Genomic DNA, 20,805 nt, shown 5'->3' on the forward strand with positions numbered 1-20,805 from the left:
TTCAAATTTATACAAATCTTGCAAAAGTAGATTATATATATATATATATATATATATATATATATATATATATATATATATATATATATATATATATATATATATATATATATATATATATATATATATATATATATATATGAATGACTGGGGTACTGGGGTACGGGAAGTATACCCGTCCCTCGCGATAGGAAATGAGCGATAAGGGTGAAGACTTACATCCTAAGCCCGTTGTAAAGCAAGACAGCAGATCAGCCCGGTGGAATGATGGGGTGGTAATGTCGATAGTGTGAAAGTTAAATGTCCGAAGCAAGAGAGTTGACAAATCAGTACAATGGAAGGTAAAAACAGCTGTTTAAAAGAGCCTTACACTGGAAATTCCAGATATATTTAGACTCATTCATAACATTGTCTTTGTCTGAAACTTAATACTAACAACGAAATTAATACTTGTGATAGATCTGTAAGTTTATAAACCACCTTTTCTTAAACTCAAAGGGTTCAATTATCCGGTATTCTCCACAGTTATCGTTCAAACAATCAAATACACTTTTGTTGCCCTACTTCTGTGCTTCATTTGACGAATATTTTTTTCATAGTTTTACTGTTTCTTACTTTGAGGTAGCATGCACCTCGAAAGTCAAAGATCAGACGTAAACCTTTGCTAGCACTTTACTAAATGAAACTTTGCCCCATTCTCTTACCAAATCAACAATGAAAATTAGGGGTCACCCTGCAAAATGTGGCACTTAATTAGAGAAACAAATTACCTGTCATTTCCTGATATGTGAAATTCGAAATTATCCCTATCTGTGTGGTAACTCCGAGGGGAAAATTTTATAATTCGATTTTCGAAAAATTCAAGATTCCTTACACCAAGAGCTTTAAAATGAGCCCCCACAAGTGGTAGATCAGTCTGATAACAGATTTGTAAAAGTTTGAGAGTCCGGATATCTGTCCCAGGAGCGCATTCTACCCAAATATACAACACATTCATGAGGTGATTAATGCTAGTACAACATTACGAGTTGTTGAGAGTCTACACTGAGTAAAATACACTGCTTAATGTAATATATGCCATTAGTTCAAGTGCATATTGCTTATATCCATCTTGACTGGATTAATAATCCAAACCTAACATGTATCGAAATGTACATCCTTCATTAGAAATACTCTAATACCAAGTACTTTTTAAAGCATTACAAAAAGGTTTATATATTCACCTCTACTCTGTACATATTTGGAATATTAAATGTATAAAAAACCCCACATCTTTTGTATGATAAATGCACGCGTTTACATAAAAATGCTTTCGAAATAAAGATAAAAAATCGTATCCTTGGTGGTAAAAGGAATTGAAACCGAAAAGAGAGTCTGTATAACAACACTTTCAAAAAGAATGGTATAAATTCACACACAAAAAATGGTACAATGTACATTTCTAAAAATTAAGTACTTCTCACTTGAGTAAAACAATATCAAAAGTTTGGGAATTGCAATTTTCCCAAAAATGCAACTTTTTAAAAAAATGTTAAAACAAATATGACAGTTTTCTAAATATGATCATCATTTTCATCAATTCAAAAGGAACACAGATTGTCTTTTTATATTGTCTGATCGGAAACATTAAAACGTCATTACAGCTGTGCGATTTGTGATGCCTTGTGAACGCGAGTGCAACTAACTTATTTCTTAGAAAACCAATTTATTTTTATCCTATAAAACATGTGTAAATGCAATGTCTGGAAGTTCTCAGTAGATTCTTCCAACAAGTTTCTCGACACGTAAAACCGCTAAGCGTATGCCGGCGGCAACGTATCATTTGACGGCTCCCCCTTCGCTTGAGGTTGGCCGTAACCGTAACCGGCTCCTGGTTCACCCTGGCCATAGGGGGCGCTTGTCCCTGCCATCGGCACGGCGCCAGGCTGCACGAACATCGGCTGAGTGTTGTAAGGACCTAATTGAGAACAGTTAAAGAGATTATTTATTTATTTATTTATTTATTTATTTATTTATTTACTTTATTTATTTATTACCATGATACATCAATTTTTATTTATTTATTTTTCAATCAATCTATCTATGTATTTATATAATCTATCTATCTATGTATTTATCTATCTATTTATTTATCTATTTACTATATGCCTCGTACACCGAAAGTTGAGCTCTACATGGAATCCCATGGCAACTTGTTGATGATGTAGTAACAGGCCACATAGTCATCATTTGACTGAAAGTGAATAGGAGCTATTTCCAATTTGACAACTTCGGGATTTAAAAAAAAATATGCATAAAAAATTGGTTAACCGCACAACAGTGATTTAAATATTCTAAATGTGTTATAAGATGAAAATCGATCTACTTTTGCTACAGATTTGGTCTAACATTTAGATAAAGAATACGATTGTCATGTGCAAAAGTAAACTAAAAAATTTGGAGTGAAAACTAAGTAAGAGAGACATGTAAAAACATTACAGTGCCTTGTTTGGGACTATGTACTCTCGAGGCAGGACACCATTTGCTCTTTTGTTTATTAATACATTTGTTTAGTTGCAAGTGTAATTAACGTAACTTTCATACGATTAAATAAATTCACTTCTAGGGTATGAACAACATGATAGGCAAACTGTATAAACTCAGAAGCTTTGTCTGACTTAACTTCAATTTTAATTTCAATAGCAATTGACCGTAGATTTAGTGAAATATTGCATTTTGCACATTGTACACTTACCGTAAGGTGGTGGCGCACTTGGGCCACTGGGAGGCACTAATATCACTTGTTGGCCATATTGCGTCGTTGCCATTGGAACCTGTTGTGGCACCCCGCCGGGCTGAACTGTGTAGTATACCTGTACAAAACGACACAGTGAGTAACACTGGCGACACGGGCAAACACGATTTTCTGCGTTTTCCTGAAAACTATTTCTTGTAAAAAAGGGGGGTATTTTGGCCTGTCCGATTTGTCGGTTCCTTTCTGGTTGTTTAATCATGGATTATGTGTTTATTCGTTTGTCTAAACAACCTTGTGTCCTAATTCGTCCTCAAGGAACAAAAAATCAGACAAACACATCACTGTCGGCGAAATATCATCAAACTAGATGATTCTTCAATATGTCAAACCCAGACATCGTGTATTGTATCATTTGTGCCGAAATTCTTATTCTCTAATGTGTTTCACTTTGAAATGTTTACAGTAAATTCGGTAAATTTTCGATCGGATTCGAAATGTTAACAGTAAAAGACATCAAACAGCTAAAATCAAATGTTGATATCGTCTACTACTTTCAGGTTACCTAAAAATATAGATTCGTAAAATTCATTCATTTTTTACGTCTTCGGAATTCAAGTGATCATTATGATAGGATTAAACTATAACTAATGACTACGTCAAATTTGATTCAAAAATAGACAGATAACTTACGACTGGTGAGACATTTCTTGGCTTACAGCAGAGGGCGCCACAGCAAAAGGCAGAGTTAACAATCGCGACAACGAAGTCTATAAACCCCAAGAACAGGATCACGCCCTCTATGGCCAGTTTGGTGTCCTGATATTCGGAAGGAATATTCAAAGATGGTAACAAATTCAAGCCTTGGTTTCACTATTAGTGGTAGAAGTGATAAAAGAAGTGATGCGCCATTTATGGGCATCAGTCAGAAATTACAATAATATTGATTTATTTTTGAAGCTTAATGACACACACGACCTAGCGCGAAGACCAATGCAATTAGGAACTTTGAATAAAAAGGTGAAAAACATCAGCCCTAGCATTTGAAACATGTTCATATGCATATTGATGCATACTAATGCAAGATTTTTATGTGCTGTGATCTACAAAAAATCCTCATTTAATTCATTTAGGCACAGTCTGTGATTTAGCCGTCAGTCTCCGCTTTTGTAATATATCCTCCTTTTAAGTAAGCTGGTAACTGGCCAGTCGTTTATTCGTCAAATGTTCTGACAGTCAAAAGTTTTCATTTTACCCTGTTATTCCACAGAAGTCTGCTTAAATATCCAGCCTCCAGGGTGGGGAGGGGGTAGAGGTGTCTTGGTCTTATCACAGGTTATGAAAGGAAACTCTTCTCTGTCATGCCCTTGGTGGTGCATTAACTGTTGACTTTGGCAAAGTTAATCCGGTGATAATCTAGTGACAGCCTCCACAGATTAGTAACTTACTCTTGATTGCTTTAGCGCATTATTAGGCCACGGTTCCTTTGTGGCGGGACCGTGATTAGGCAATCAAATGCATCAGATAATAGACGCAACATGTCGATAAAACTTCGGGTTAGGGTGTCAAAGGACAAATACATGACATAGTGATGGAGAACAAGAAATCTTTTCAAAACTAGTGTTGAGATGATACCGAGACACCAAAGGAGTATTGGCAATACAAATCATAGTCGAAAGTATTAAAATAAAACAAGTATTAAAATAAACACTATCGATAAGAAACCTGTGATAAGACCAAGACAGCTATACTCCACCCCTGGGGAAGAACATTTAAGCAACCGCCTATGGTTATTCGTTAGTTAACCTATGGTAAGGATACTCACCCTATCATCACAGATGTAGTCCCCCCAAGAACCGTGTCGGCTGTAGTCATAGTAGCAAGAGTCAATAGCTTCTATCACCATGGTGGCCACCATAATACCAAACAGAGTTGGGTAAAATAGAGTGGCGGTTAAAATGCACATCACCATGGAACTGATAATCTGGATAAGCAAAAATAATGGACATGTGCCTTTCAGTTGTTACGTTCTACATTTCAAGTCGGTAAGAATGTGCCTCGGACTCGGAGACAGATATTCAGAATCTAAAACTGTTACAATAGTTTTCTGATCTCACACTCGTGGGGCTCATTTTAAAGAGAAACATTTTCAGACTTCATTTTTCAAAAATGTAAATTTTTATTTTTGAATTTCAAACTTCTGTAAATATTACACAATTTGTTTCTCCAGCACCAAACTTAGCATAGTGACCCAAATTTTCCTTAATGGGTAAGAGAGTGGTTGAAAGTTTCATTGAGGAAACTCAGCAAAAATTTTGTCTTTCACTTTCGAGGTGTTGACCACCTTTAATTTTATATATGTTATTTGCTATCGGTCGCTTCGTTTCGATGTGTTTTAAATTATGCACAGTGTACCCACCTGAGAAAACAAAACCTTAATAAACAGGGTATTTGATACCTGACAGTGCGTACATTGGATTTAGGGATAAGACCAACGAACACGTATCATCCAAGAATGAAGAACACTCGTGCCAACACAACCCCTCGAAAGTTAAAGGTGAAAACTTTTGCTCAAACTTTCCTTATTGAATCTTTCAACCAAACTCTTTAAAATTCAAGAATAAATTCGGGGATCAACATGCAAGTTTTGGTACCAGACAAACAAATTACCCAAGATTTACCGATATTTGGAAATTCAAAATGGCCGCCACCCTTGTGTTAATAACTCCATGGAGAAAAATAAAAGTTTCGATTTCCGAAAAACTAAGACGTTTACAAATTTTCCTACACCAAAAGAGCTTTGAAATGAGTCCCCGCAAGTGGTAGACCGGAAAATTTTAATTAGGGCCCTAATATCTGTCCCCGAGTCGCATTCTGCATTAACAAAGCAACTTAATGAGGTCACTTCTCAAAATTGTGGAGTAGGTCTTTAGAAAAAAAAAAAAAAAAAAAAAAAAAAACGATTTTTGTTTCACTTCTTCAAACCTCTGTTGTCAAGATTATAAAAAGGAACACGCAAGCGTTATTACCTGATACAACAATAAAATATGGAAATAAAGACGAATATTTTTGCTTACCACACCGCTGGTCTTCCAGTTAGCTGCTAAGACTCCAAGCAGACCGGTAACAATGAACTGCAAGTAACGGTAAGAATATTCAGAATGCCAAGAAGAAAGTGTAACAGATGGAAAACGGATGAAAGCGATAAAAAAGCGGTGACAAATTTGCCAAGATGACATATTGTTGACATGGAATCACGTATACAAGTTTTATCTTCTTTTGTTTATTTGTTTGTTTTGACTGAGGTACGCAAAATGGTGCCTTAATCATGACAGGAAAATAATAAACGTTTCATGCAACATTGATACTACTCTACGTAGTTTTAATATTCAGTCCCACGACCGCAAGGACCAACAGCATACATTTTAATAGGATCCACAAATTACGTTGCCAATGGGTGAAGAGAACCGATAGAGTTGGTCACAGTTCTCAGCAATGATCATTTCTCGCGCTACGTGAGACCTAAGGGACTGGTCAGTTTCTTCGGCCTGGGGGGGGGGGGGCGGTGGATTATTTTTTGCCGACGTCAAAAAGTGGCTGACCCCCCTATTCCAAATTTTGAAAACAGGGTGACCCCCCTATTCCAAATTTCTAAAACAGGGTGACCCCCCCCCCCCGGGCGCGACAAAGGTAAAACAAAAGATGGACATAAATTATATATATATATATATATATATATATATATATATATATATATATATTATATATTTTACATTTTACATATATTTATATTTTAAATAGTCATTCTATGTTTTAGTGAAATTGTTGACATGTCAGTTGTAAGATAGGAATTTCAAAGTGTCAATCTTAAAGTTTAAATACAGTACATTTTGAATGAGCTGTATTTTGAATGAGCTGTGAATGTATTTCACACTTTCTCTGCTTAACCAGATGTCCTGAACTGTTGTACAGAAATGGATGTCAATCATTAATATCAAAGAGGAAAAAGCAGTGAATCAAAAACTTTGATGGGTGTTAAGACTTGCCAACCATCCAATTAAATCTACTGAGGAGCCATAGAGAGCTTTTTTTAGCCAAATCTGATGTGTACAGTGTCTGAGAGGACCTTTTCTTGTGTAACATTGAAACCATAAAAGCACAGCTAATAATGACAAAAACTGCCTTTTTTAACTGTTATTTTGTTCATAAAAAAGCATCTTTCTACAGAAAAACCTATGAAACAAAGGACAATAATTGCATCAATGAGAAGGAAAGATATCTTGTCATTTTTCTATCTCTAAAATAAGTCACTGTATCAAATATATATTGTGAAATATTTGTGCATGTTGCTTTCTCATACTGAATTCTCACAGAGAGAACAGAAAAGTATCAGGAATTTGTCATCCTTTTCATATGAAATGCAGATTTCATAATGGTACACTTTCACTTAGCAAACATCAAGATATCTCTGAAAGTATGGCGCCCGAAGGGCGCGCCAAAAAATATGAAACATCCTGATATCTCTGATATATATGCCTTGTATATTAAAGTCATGCACCTGAAGGGCATGCTGAAAGATGTATGATATATTAAAGTAATGAGCTTGAAGAGCACGCTGAAAAATATTGAACATACAGATATCTCTGATGTATGTATGCTTGATATATTAAAGTTGGGCGTGCTGAAAAATATGACTGATTATTAAAGTTACGCGCCCGAAGGGCGCGCCGAAAAATACAACTGAATGGTGAATTTTGTGGCTGACACTAGCATTTTAGGCAATGATGACCCTGTGTCAAAATTCAAAAACACACTGACCCCCCCTATCGGGCATTTCAAAAACATGGTGACCCCCCCCCTATCACCAAAGTCAAAAACAGGGTGACCCCCCCCCCCATGAATCCACCGCCCCCCCCCAAAGGCTGAAGAAACTGACCAGTCCCTAACGAGACCTTGTCGGGCTGTTATGTTTTCAGGCCCTCCCTTCAAAGAAAGCACACGACGCATTGAGTTCATCACTAAGAATTAAAAAGGTACGCACTAATGTAATACTTATGTTTACATACAGAGACCCTATCGACCTTCTATCAGGCAAGGTTTTCATTTCCTGCGTAGCAAGTAAAACATCATATATAGCGAATGGTAAAGTCTCGCGGCATCAAGCGAGATCTGTTGTATGAGGAAGTATTTTCACGAGAGGCAAATACTTACGATAGCCCCACACCAAAGTGGTGCTGCTATGAATGATATGGCGCCATTCAGTGCAAGAATGACTATCCCAAACAAGACACAGAGGGAGCCAAGGACAATCTGCATGGCGCCAAGGACGCCCACTGCGCGGTGAGAGAAGTCATTCCTAGCTCCATTTGCTGCCTGTTGCTCCATCACCAATGTGACGTTTATCTTTACAGTACACTATGGTATCGCAGTCTGTATCAACACTCTCCAAGCTTCCTGAAAATGAATGCAAATGTCAACTTTCAGCATTAAAACCTTGCTTAGGTCAAAAATCCAAGGTCCGAGAAAGTGGGATAATCTGAACAAACACCTGATTTTAGGCCAGAGAAAAAACTCTTGTTCATCGGATTTTTTGGACCAAGGTTCAGGAGGGGCGAGCGAAAATTTTTATTTTTATTTTTATTTTTTGTAGGCCAAAGGTAACCGCGGTCCCCTCAAACTGTTTTGCCGGGGTGCAAACAAGGAAAAATAATCTTTTCCCCTTTTAGGCTAACCAGAAATATCTCAGACAAGATACACTGATACTGGTTATTGAATTCAACACTATATTTCTTAACAATAACATAGGGAATTACATATACAATCAGTGTTTGCACAAGTTATTCCGAGTGTTTCAACATGCTCTCAGAATAAAACTGATATGCACAGCAAATCACTGAAATCCAACAATTCAGTATTCTCCTTCAATATCCTCCTGGTAGGACCTAGCAATTTGGTTTTTCAATTTACTTTGGCCCCATATTATGGCTTCTTTACCGCTGTTCCGACACATTTTACACAATGGTCTAACAACACTCTATTGTGATCCTGGTGAAGTTATATAGTCATCGTTCAGAAGGAAACAGCAAGCTTCAAATGATACTGTAGTTGCACTGTAGTAAATTGTTTCCATTGGACTGGTGAAGACCACAGCTTGGCATACAAGTATGAATTTGCCGAAATCAAAAAAAATTCCAAATTGGGCAAAGTAGAAGTGGCGATTCCGATGAACAATTTATTTTTTTCTTTCTGGCCTTACAGATCTCGATGCTTCCCTTTGAAAACTGACAAAATAATTTGCCGTTCATAACGTATTTCCTGTTCTCAAATATTAAGTAAACCTATTTTTCTGCAAGCATTCTCAAATTTGTTGCGGGTGAATAATAGGTTAACTATCTACTTCCTTTTAACTTGACTTAATAGGATTAAATGTTGTAAAATTATCGTTGTAACGTGTTCATGAATTCCCCGATATTTTGCTAGGATCTCCACCGTTGCAATAAAAATACTGACCTTTGAAAAAACCTCCAATTTACATATAAGCTCACGAAAGTCAACGTTTGTAAATGAAGCTTATGTAACTTACATGTATCGCAATATGTTTTGTTGAAGTCTGCGCACGTATGTATGTATGTATGTATGTATGTATGTATGTATGTATGTATGTATGTATGTATGTATGTATGTATGTATGTATGTATGTATGCATGTATGCATGTATGTATCTATGTATGTATCTATGTATGTATCTATGTATATATCTATGTATCTATGTATCTATGTATGTATCTATGTATGTATCTATGTATGTATCTATGTATATATCTATGTATGTATGTATGTATGTATGTATGTATGTATGTATGTATGTATCTATGTATGTATGTATGTATCTATGTATGTATGTATGTATGTATGTATGTATGTATGTATGTATGTATATATCTATGTATCTATGTATGTATGTATGTATGTATGTATGTATGTATGTATGTATGTATGTATGTATGTATGTATGTATGTATGTATGCATGCATGTATGTATGTATGTATGTATGTATGTATGTATGTATGTATGTATGTATGTATGTATGTATGTATGTATGTATGTATGTATCTATGTATCTATGTATGTATCTATGTATATATCTATGGATCTATGTATCTATGTATGTATGTATGTATGTATGTATGTATGTATGTATGTATGTATGTATGTATGTGCGTTCAATGACTTAAATCAGTTTGTTCAAACAATGATGAATAGCTTTAGAGGGGAGGACGATTGCCTATTGCTATTTTGTGTCGACTACATGTTCAAATCGCTCTCCAGCCGACCATTTCCCCATTATTCACTTTCTCACAAGGAAAACGCTTGATTTTCCCTTCAATGAAGTTGAAAATATGGGTAATAAAATATAAAAAAAACTCTCAAAAATACGCGACGATAGTGCACAACACAGTGCTGTATAAAACAGAACTGTAAACAACATAACTGACACTATCATTCCATTCAGAACTGAACACATATGTCACTGTTATATTAAGCTGTTAAACTTTGTGCATATCTGCACTGAAAGTCAAACCACAGCGCTGTTGCTATACAAAAATACTAAAGCAACACTGCTGTGCATTTATCTCTGCGAGCATTCCTATGTTGTTTTAATGTCTTTTGTGCGTTCTTGATGGTTGAAGAATAAAAAAAAAATAGAAAAAAAAACTGCGTCACAGCATCATTTTTGCAATATGTCTAGGATGAGAAACATACTTTTTATTTTTCATGGATTAAGTTGATTTATCTCAATGAGTTCTGTTTTTCTGTGCTTCGTGTGTCTCTGTTTGTGCTAAATCTATTGTATGCGTTCTTTTCTTCATTACTGTAAGGGCCAAGGTCAGGTTTCTGCGTTCATTCTATGGTTTGGAGGACCTACAAGTCTCTCAGTGTAAGCTCACACCTGTCAAGTTCAAAAACGACTCACGAAATCAGCGCTCCCATCTTACGCCGAAACGGTACAGTCAACTTTTCGGAGTGTTCGTGACTAACAATGCGTTTCACGAAGTAACCCTCAACGTGCTTTGAGCATTAAGCTTATATTCATCTATCGATATCGTACAGACTTCTTCACGTCGTTTTAGCCCAATAGACAAGTGACACAAATTGTGACAGTTCTCTGACTAAGTTGACTAGTCATATCTGTATTCTTCAAGATGATCATTAAAATGTTTGAAAGAATCAATAGCGGTAACACACTTGCATCGTGACACAGTCGCCATAATAAAACTCGCACTGCACAATATGGCGACCATAACTGCGTCATAACTACACTACAGTGATTGCGCTTCACTCTGCGTTGTAAACACTCAAGTAAGTCTCTTTTACCTTGTTGACACGTCGGTAAAACGGCACTCTTCGCAACGGCCGAGATTAACGCGTCGATCAGGCAGGATGTCCAAAGTCAATCACCAACCAGTGGCAAATAAGTGTAAACGGTTAGTCTACCTATTAAATACAAGTGAGTGTGTAGCGCTAGTTGAAGTTACTAGGACACTTATTGATAGCAACTCACGTATTGCTTTCGTGTTCATAAGGTCCCGTCAGGTCAAAGAAACCTTTGTGGAGGAAATATGTTACAAACAGCGCTTGAAGGAAATAAAATCCATACCAAGGTAGTCATAATGTGTTTTACTTCCTTGATCTCACTTAACTTTTCCAGGCCGTTTGGGTATTTTACTTCAGCATTATTTTCTATAATAAGAAAATATAATATTCGCGACGGACCTTCAACTTTTTGGGTCCACTTTTGAAGATTTGGTCACTCGGAAGAGAAGAGCTGAAACTTATTATTTAATTGATTATGAAATGGACATCAGATAAAATACACTTCATGTTCTTCTCAACAAAGTATGTTGAATGGCATTGTGTGTACATTTCCAAAATATTTCATTGCTCTTTCCACACATACAGCCACGTTCTCGAGGCACGGTTACCCCTAACATTGAGGTAGTGTAACCGTTTAAAGCCATCCCAGGAGTGTGGGAAAACAGTAAGACTCTAAAGGTGTCCTTGAGTTGAAATGTATTATGCTATGATTTTGACAGAGAGACAATTTGAAATTCATACAAATTCATTGTATTCACTACTATCAGTAGCATATTTAGGGCGATTTGGAAATTACTGTTGATCTACTTTTGATTGACCTTATCATTGGATTTCAAAATAACAATTTATTTTTATTGGACGTGGATGAGTGTGACACCAACATTTGTTCTGAAATTTCGAGATCACCTTTGTCGACTTTCATCTCATTAAGTATACAAATATGTCATTCTAAGCTAACCAATAAGGCTGCAGGTTGTAGTTTGTTAGACATAGACCCTTTTGGGTGATGAAATCTTATCTCACAATTTTCAGACAACCTTTGCCTACTTTCACCATATCACTTACATGCATGTCCGATTTCAGGCTTAGGATTACAGGTTTTCTTCATGTGACAAGGAATAGTGTGGGACCAAAATTTGTTAACAGACTTTAGCATGACCTTTGATCTGCTTTAACGTCACTTATTATGCGTATATCTAATGCTAGGCTAACGATTAAGGTTAGAGGTAAACTTTTCTTGGCCAATGTCAACTATAGTTGGATCGAGCATATTACCAAATTTTTGAATGACTGTTCATCTATCTTTGCATGCATCAGTATGTACAACACTGAAGACCTTGAATTTCACAGAATGGGATATTAATGTTATGCATTTTCATTTATTTGTGTACCTCATTCTCGGCTATATATGTATGTCACTCGTTAAGGTTTTGGGCGAGTGTGGGCAACTATGGCCACAACGTAGGGACACTTTCGAGGTCATCTGAATTGGTTCTTTGATAGACTACATAGGGGTTGTATTAATGGAAGTTCTAGTACCTAGGCCATATGGGGCACTTTGGAAGGCGTTGGTGCACTTTTGAAGTCACACCGATTGGTTCTATATAATACTCCAAATTTGATGTATTGATGGTATAGTATTAATTTTTCTTGACATTTTGTATTTATTGTTTGTATATTTATTTCTATCAGTAGGCCTACACCAGCGGACCGGAAGCCCATTTATATGCACCGCAAAATGCAAGTGTAAAAATGAAAATAATACTAGAATAACGAGGGTATCATTACAGACGTACAAAGATCACGAATGTGAATGTACTTATCGAAAAATGAATTTAATATAAGGTACAATCTTTCAAAGGAGATGAACATAAAATCTGACATACTGCTAGCCTTTAAGAAAATTAATCAATAAATGTAACAAGTGACATGCTGATGTAAATGTATTATTTCTTTAACGTGGAAACATGTCAAATGCAATAAAGGGACATTGCTAACTAAAATAATAAAACAAAAAAGTAAACAACAACATACAGTACAAATACAGACAACTTACAGAGCGGAGGGATAACAAGTCAAAAGTCAACTTTTCGAAGAACATTTCCAAGATTCAAACACAAAGGAACGTGTTTGTTTAATATGTTTGGCCTTGCAGAGATTATAGAAGTCCAAATTCGTTTAAAGTGTTGCCATTAGGTCTTGATAACATTTCAAACTGTGCAATGCATAAAGGTAAACGAAGAAAAGTTATAGTATCCACAGCATTGCCAATACTCATGGCACATTTATGATTGCGTGATAAGACGTTTTCGTGGGTTACTATAAAAGCAAATAATGAAGATTATTCGTGAGTGTGTCGATATTTATAACGTGTGTGAAAATGTACGCTGATTGTGTTTATGGTGTAATTGTTCTAAAACCTGTCATTCATTCATTCATTCATTCATTCATTCATTCATTCATTCATTCATTCATTCATTCATTCATTCATTCATTCATTCATTCATTCATGCATTCATTCATTCATTCGTTCATTCATTCATTCATTCATTCACTCATTCATTCACTCATTCATTCATTCATTCATTCACTCATTCATTCATTCACTCACTCACTCACTCACTCATTCATTCATTCATTCATTCATTCATTCACTCACTCACTCACTCACTCATTCATTCATTCATTCATTCATTCATTCGTTCATTCATTCATTCATTCATTCATTCACTCATTCATTCATTCACTCATTCATTCATTCACTCACTCACTCATTCATTCATTCATTCATTCATTCATTCACTCATTCATTCACTCACTCACTCACTCACTCATTCTTCATTCATTCATTCATTCATTCGTTCATTCATTCATTCATTCATTCATTCATTCATTCACTCATTCACTCACTCATTCATTCATTCATTCATTCATTCATTCACTCACTCATTCATTCATTCATTCATTCATTCATTCACTCACTCATTCATTCACTCATTCATTCATTCACTCACTCATTCATTCACTCACTCACTCATTTATTTATTCATTCATTCATTCATTCATTCATTCAAGCAAATGATTCCCGACCTGGTCAATATTTATGGTGTATGCGAAAAGTTTAATTTTTTTCACTACAACTGTTCATCATATTACTCATTTGCGCCTAGAGCTCTGTTCAGAGATTAAGCGCATTACAAATGTACTCTATTATTATTATTATTATTTCCAAGAGCTTCAAAAGCTTTAAAATACAAGGAAGATCAGCAAAAAATCAGTAAAAGTTTGGGAATCCCTAAGCGCATTCTACCCTAATATACAATCCGTTCTTGCTGCCATTGATACATGCACTGTGTAACACTGCTTTATGTAATATATACTATTATGTCAAGTGCATATTACTTATATCCTCAATGACTGAATTAAAAATCAACACCTTGCATCTATCGTAATATACATCCTTCATGTCAGAAATACCGTAAGCCTAACAAATGCTTTTTCAACGCATTACAACAAGGTTCATTTACTCAGTACATATTTGGAATATTGATGTCATGACTAAAATAATGTACACCTCTTTTGTATGATTAATGCATTCGTTTTTTCAAGAATGTTTTCAGTATAAAGGTAATAAATAAAATCTTTGGTGGCAAAAAGTGAATAAAAAGACTTACGATCGTGTCAATGAAAATGGTACAAATTCACAATATACATTTCTAAAAATGAAGTACTGAATGGTTAAGTAATATAACAATATTAAAAGTTTTTGAGTTGCAATTTTTCTCAAAATGCAACTTTAAAAATGTTTAAACAAATATGACTGCTAGCATTTTTTCTAAATATGATCATCATTTTCATCAATATTTTTTTTAAAAGGAACACTCCACTTAAATTGTCTCACCGGCACCGGAAACATTAAAACGTCATTAAAGCTTTGCGGTTTGTAATGCTTTATGGTACGCGAGTGCTACAGACTTATTTCTTAGAAAGCTAATTTATTTTTCCCTAAAAAAACAGTGTAAATGCAACGATTGTCATGGATCGGAAGCTCTTACTAGATTCGTTGCAACACGTAAAACCGCTAGGCGTATGGCGGCGGCAACATATCATTGGTTTCGGACTGCCCGCTCCTCACTTGATGTTGGCCATAACCGGCTCCTTGTGCCTCGCCGTATGGGGCGCTTGTCCCTGCCATCGGCACGGCGCCTGGTTGCACGAACATCGGCTGAGTGTTGTGAGAACCTAATTGAGAGCAGTTAGAGAGAATTTTGTCTATACAGATGTCCTCATAGGAAATTATAGTGCTCGATGCCAAAAGCAGATCGTTAAATAAAAAGACAAATTACTTCAAATTACAAATACAAAGTAGTACGTTACATAATTTCGTTTATCCAGAAATGTTCAAACAGACGGAAGGAAATTTTTCTCAGATCTTCACTCTCGTTCACATGGTTCGGACACAATATACTGCGGTTTTAGGTTGTTTTGAAATTCGATAGATAATATTTGTTTTGGTAGCGATACTTTGAAACTACTAATAACTCGTAACGTTCATTTAACAGGGTAGATTTATCAGCCATGAAAGTATGTAGCTTTGCTAGCAATCTCACTTGCTTATGTTAGAGTGGCTTGATGCTTAGGCAATAATTTACCATGATACAACATATCTATTTATTTTTTTATCTATTTCTTTATCTATCTATCTATTATCTATTAATCTATTCATTTATCTTTTCATATATCATCATTTATTTATTTAAATTTATTTATTTATTTATTTATTTATTTATTTATTTATTTATTTATTTATTTATTACATGCATTGTATAGCGAACGGACGGTCGCGCTCTAGAGAGAATTCAATGGTGACTTGCTGATGACGTAGTGGACCATAAACCAATCATTGAACAGAAAGCGAATAGGACCCGTTTTCAACTTGACATCTTCGGGATTTAAAAATGAACGAATTACATGTTTGACATTTGAAATACTCTTTTTTATAGAATTATGCATAAAAAAATCGATAAACCGCACAACAGTGATTCAAATATATAAAATATGTTACATGATGAAAATCGTTCTATTTTTTCTACGGACATTGGTTTAATATGAAAATGAAGCAAAGGATTGTCTTTTGCATGTCAACTCAAAACGTAGGAGTGAAAACTATGTACGAGATGAATGTAATAAAAACTTTACAGCCAAAACAAGGCATTATGTACTCTCGAGGCAGGAGACAATTTGCCCTTTTGTTTATTATTCTTTTTGTACTAAAGTTGCGAGTGTACTTAACCTGTAACTTTCATACGATTAAATAAATTCACTTGTTCTTCTACGGTTTGAACAACATGGTAACCTGACGGTAATAACTCAGAAAGTAAGTCTGTCTCTGGCAATTCAACTTGATATTGACCGTATATATTTAGTGAAATATTGCATTTTGCATTTTGTACACTTCTTACCGTATGGCGGTGGCGCAATTGGGCCACTGGGAGGCACTATGATCACTTATTGGCCAGACTGCGTCGTTGCCGTTTGAACCTGTTGTGGCACCCCGCCGGGGTGAGTTGTGTAGTATACCTGTACAAAACGGCACAGTGAGTAACACTGGCAACACGGGCAAGTACGATTCTCTGCGATTTTCCTGCCAACTATTCCTCGTAAAAAGTGTTGTTTTTGCTTGTATGATTTGTCGGTCGTTTCTGATTGCTTAATTATTGGTTGTGTATGTCTTTATTCGTTTGTCTGAACAACCTTGTGCCGTAATTCCTTCCTAATGTAGTATCTCATACGAAGAAAAAAACAATCAGACAAAACCATCACTATGGTTCCAATATAATACAATCAAGCAATACTTCAGTTTGTCAAACCCAGACATCGCCTATTGTGTAATTTATACCGAAATTATAATTGTTTTTTTTTCTGTTTGACTTTACAATGTACATTGTAAATTCAGTAAATGTTCGATTGGATTCGAAATATTTAAAGTAAGACACGTCCAACAGCCAAAATCCAATGGAAATGTAGTCTGCAACTTTCAGGCTTCCTGAAAATAATCGAAAATTTCATCATTTTTTCCGTCTTCGGAAGTGAAATGTTCATGATTTGTTTGAATAAAAGACAACTTACAATTGGTGTAACGTTTCTTGGCTTACAGCAGATGGCGCCACAGCAAAAGGCAGAGTTAATAATCGCGACAATGAAGTCTATAAACCCTAAGAACAGGATTATGCCCTCTATCGCCAGTTCGGTGTCCTTATATTCAGAAGAAAGATGGAAATAAGTGTAGGCATTAATAAGAAATAAGAATAATTTTGAGGAATTTTTGTAACTTTATGATAAAACTGACCTAGCTCTAACGAAGGAATCGAATTTTGGACTTGAAATGATAAAGGGAAGAACATCAAAACATTAGCGAGCACAGCATTTACGCATTCTCATTTGCATATTCATTTGCATGCTCATTTGCATGTTCATCTGCATATATATACATAGCGATGCAAGTACTGACATCTTTACAAATTTTTGAATTTATTTATCCACTAATCTCTGCTTTTGCAATGTCTTCTTGCTACGAACCAGCCAGTCGTTTATTCGTCAAATGTGACGTCGTCTATACAGATTCATCATTTGATCCTGTTATTTGTTCGTAAAGCTATAGTGAAGATGCCCACCCTATTCTCGCAAATGTACTGTCGACGGTAGTTGTCATAGTTATAGTGGCAAGAATCCTCAGCTTCTATGGCCATGGTCGCTACCATAATGCCAGAGTTGGGTAAAACATAACTGCGGTCACGATGCACATCACCATGGAACTGATAATCTGGAGAAGCAAAAAATAATGCACATGCGTCTTTCAGTTGTAACATTTTACACTTTCTTTGCTTTTAAGGTAGAACGCGCCTCGGTGGGCAGATATTCGGACTCTAAAAATTTTTGCGATTCTTTTCTGATATATCGCTTGTGAGTGGCGCACTTTTAAAGCTCTTTGAGCGAGGAACATTTTCAGTCCAGGTTTTCGAAAATAGACATTTCAATTTTTTCCCAAAGAGTTAACACAGGGATAGTTACCATTTTGAATTCTACACATCGGTAAATATTTGGTAATTTTGGTTTCTCCGCTACCACACTTTGCACGATGACCCCCGATTTTTATTCTTGACCTAGTAGGAGATAGGCCGAAAGTTTCATCGAAGAAAGTTTGAGCAAAAATTTGGGTCTTTCACTTATGAGGCGCGAACTACCTTAAAATGTCTTTTTTGCTATCGTGTGACGTGAGTTTTTAAATGCGGTATAGTATATCTACCTATGAAAACAAAAACTCAGTAAACAGGGTATTAGATACCCGATAGTGCGTACATTGGTCTCAGGAATAAGACAAACGTACAGTTATCATCAACGGTGCAAGATTAAAGAACTCTCGGCCAAACACGAACAAATCAACTCAGTCAAGTCACTTCTCAAACCTTTGGGAGTAGGCCTTCAGAAAAACGGATTGTTTTTATGAAGTTTTTATGATGAGGGATGGTTCTATTATTCCTAAGGTGCACCTGGTCGCTGCTTTTATTGAACCACAGTTGACAAGATGATCTAAAGGAACATGCGCTAGTGATACAGCGAAAAATATGGAAATAAAAAAAAGACGTGTCTTGTTGCTTACCACACCGTCGGTCTTCCAATAAGCTGCTAAGACTCCAAGCAGACCGGTAAGGATGAACTGTAAGTAATGGTAAGAATTTTCAGAATACCAAAACGGCAGTATAACAGACGGAGTACGGATGGGCGCAATAAACAGACGGTGACAAATTTGTCAAGATGACTGATCGTGTATATGGAATCACGTTTACAAGTTTTTATATCTTGTGTTTTGGGTTTTCTTCGGGGAGAGAGGTTACTCAAAGTGGTGTTTTAATGGTGACAGGAAAATCAAATCCACGTTCAATGCAATATGGATACTACTCTGACGTATGTTTTAAAATTTGATCCCACGTCCTCGAGGGTCATCGGCATAAAGTTTTGTAGGATCAAAAAAATTACGTTGCAAATGTGTGAACAGAATCGATTGACCAGATGATGATCCACAACAATAATCATTTCTCGCGCTACATGAGACCTTACGAGATTATGACTGGGTATGGTGTTTGCATCTCCTGCCTTTGAAGCGGACAACAGATGATGCATTGAGTTATTGATGTACTGAGAGCTGATAAAACGTATTTACAATTCGTCCCTGTATCAGGCAAGGTTGGTTTCCGTCGTGGCAAGTAAACAAAATGCGTTTAGTGAATGGATGAGCCACGCGGCATCTATTTATGAGGGGAGTATTTTCATCCTCAACTGGAGGCAAATACTCACGATAGCCCCGCACCAAAGTGGTGCTGCTATGAATGATATGGCGCCATTCAGCAGTAGAATGATTATCCCAAACAAGACGCAGAGGGAGCCAAGGACAATCTGCATGGCGCCAAGGACGCCCACTACGCGATGTGAGAAGTCACTCCTAGCTCCATTTGCTGCCTGTTGCTCCATCGCGAAGGTGACTTATATCTTTACTCAACGCTGTGGTGACGATGTCTGTATCAACACTCTCCAAGCTTCCTGAAAATAAACGCAAAAGTCAAGTTTAAGCATTAAAGTGTTATTCAACTCGAAAACCAAAGGTGCGAGAAAGAGGGATATACTTTGAACAAACACCTTCATTTACAGAATGATGCCTACCATTGAAAACATACTCAAGATTAAACGTTCACTGAAGTACCTCCTGTACATTTTAAGTGATCTATTTTACTCAACGTACTCACAAATTTACTTTTGTTGATTAATTCATGCATGCGTTCATGTAAAATGCCCTACATCGCTCTGTTTAAGCAATGAGGATGTTGTTAGTGGAAGAAGATTGCCATCTTGTGTCAGCTAGATGTTCAAAATCGCTTTACGGCCGACTACTTCCCAGTTATCAATTTTCTTACAACGGAAACTCAAAATCTCCACTATATCTGATATCTATTGCCCCGGTCATCTTGGCAAAAACCCCGTCATTGGCTTATTCCTGCTCTCTGCCGTCCGGTGACCTTTCTTGAGCTTTGCACAATTAGCAAAAGAAGAGAACAGTTTTCAAGCCCGTCACGTCCTTTTGCAATTCGCTGATACGCGTACAAAAATTCCGCCCTTCAAGACACCACTTCCGAATCCGAACAATTGTTTGGTTTTTTTGTTGTTTTTTTTTTGTTTTTTTTTTGTTTTTTTTTTTTTTTTTGCTGATATTGCGATTGAATTCTTCTTGTTATAGTGACGCAGTGATTACATCTTGTACAGAACAAAAATTTGATTTAACTGATTTAAGTTGAAAATATGAGAAATATCGTGCTGATTAATCTCCCTTCGTTCTGTAAGTTTTTCCTCGCTTAGCGTGTCTGTATTTGTGCATTATCTATTGTCTGCTTTCCTTTCTTTATGACTGTAACGGCCAAGGTCATGTTTTTGCTTCCATTTTATGGTTCAGAGAATGTAAAAGCTTCTGAGACAGTTCAGAGTAAGCTCTCGCCTTTAAAGTTCAAACATGACTTACTAAATCAGCACTCTCCTCTTGCGCCAAAACGGTAAGCAACTTTTTCGAGATGTTCGTGAGTTACAATACGCTTCACGAAGCAACCCTCAACGTGCTTTGAGCCTTGCATGCATCTATCGATATGGTAGA

General features: G+C 36.2%; 1 protein-coding gene across 2 annotated transcripts; it reads right to left on the reverse strand.

The window, feature by feature from the left end:
* Positions 1-366: 366 nt before the first annotated feature.
* Positions 367-19,717, reverse strand: LOC139117848 (membrane-spanning 4-domains subfamily A member 4A-like). 2 transcript variants are annotated; one of them, XM_070681085.1, is made up of 7 exons: positions 11,109-11,329; positions 7,943-8,185; positions 5,809-5,865; positions 4,557-4,715; positions 3,425-3,550; positions 2,735-2,852; positions 367-1,957 (listed from the first exon to the last, which is right to left on the reverse strand). In XM_070681085.1, exons 2-7 carry the CDS (start codon positions 8,114-8,116, stop codon positions 1,794-1,796), a joined length of 798 nt encoding a protein of 265 aa, XP_070537186.1. In that variant the 5' UTR covers positions 8,117-8,185; positions 11,109-11,329; the 3' UTR covers positions 367-1,793. The 2 variants fall into 2 exon arrangements, with proteins under 2 accessions (XP_070537186.1, XP_070537193.1); XM_070681092.1 differs by lacking the exons at positions 7,943-8,185; positions 11,109-11,329 and adding an exon at positions 19,464-19,717 and having other exon boundaries at positions 1,029-1,957.
* Between the last annotated feature and the right edge of the window lie 1,088 nt (positions 19,718-20,805).

Source organism: Ptychodera flava, chromosome 2 (assembly GCF_041260155.1).
Source record: "Ptychodera flava strain L36383 chromosome 2, AS_Pfla_20210202, whole genome shotgun sequence".
Lineage (NCBI taxonomy): Eukaryota > Metazoa > Hemichordata > Enteropneusta > Ptychoderidae > Ptychodera > Ptychodera flava.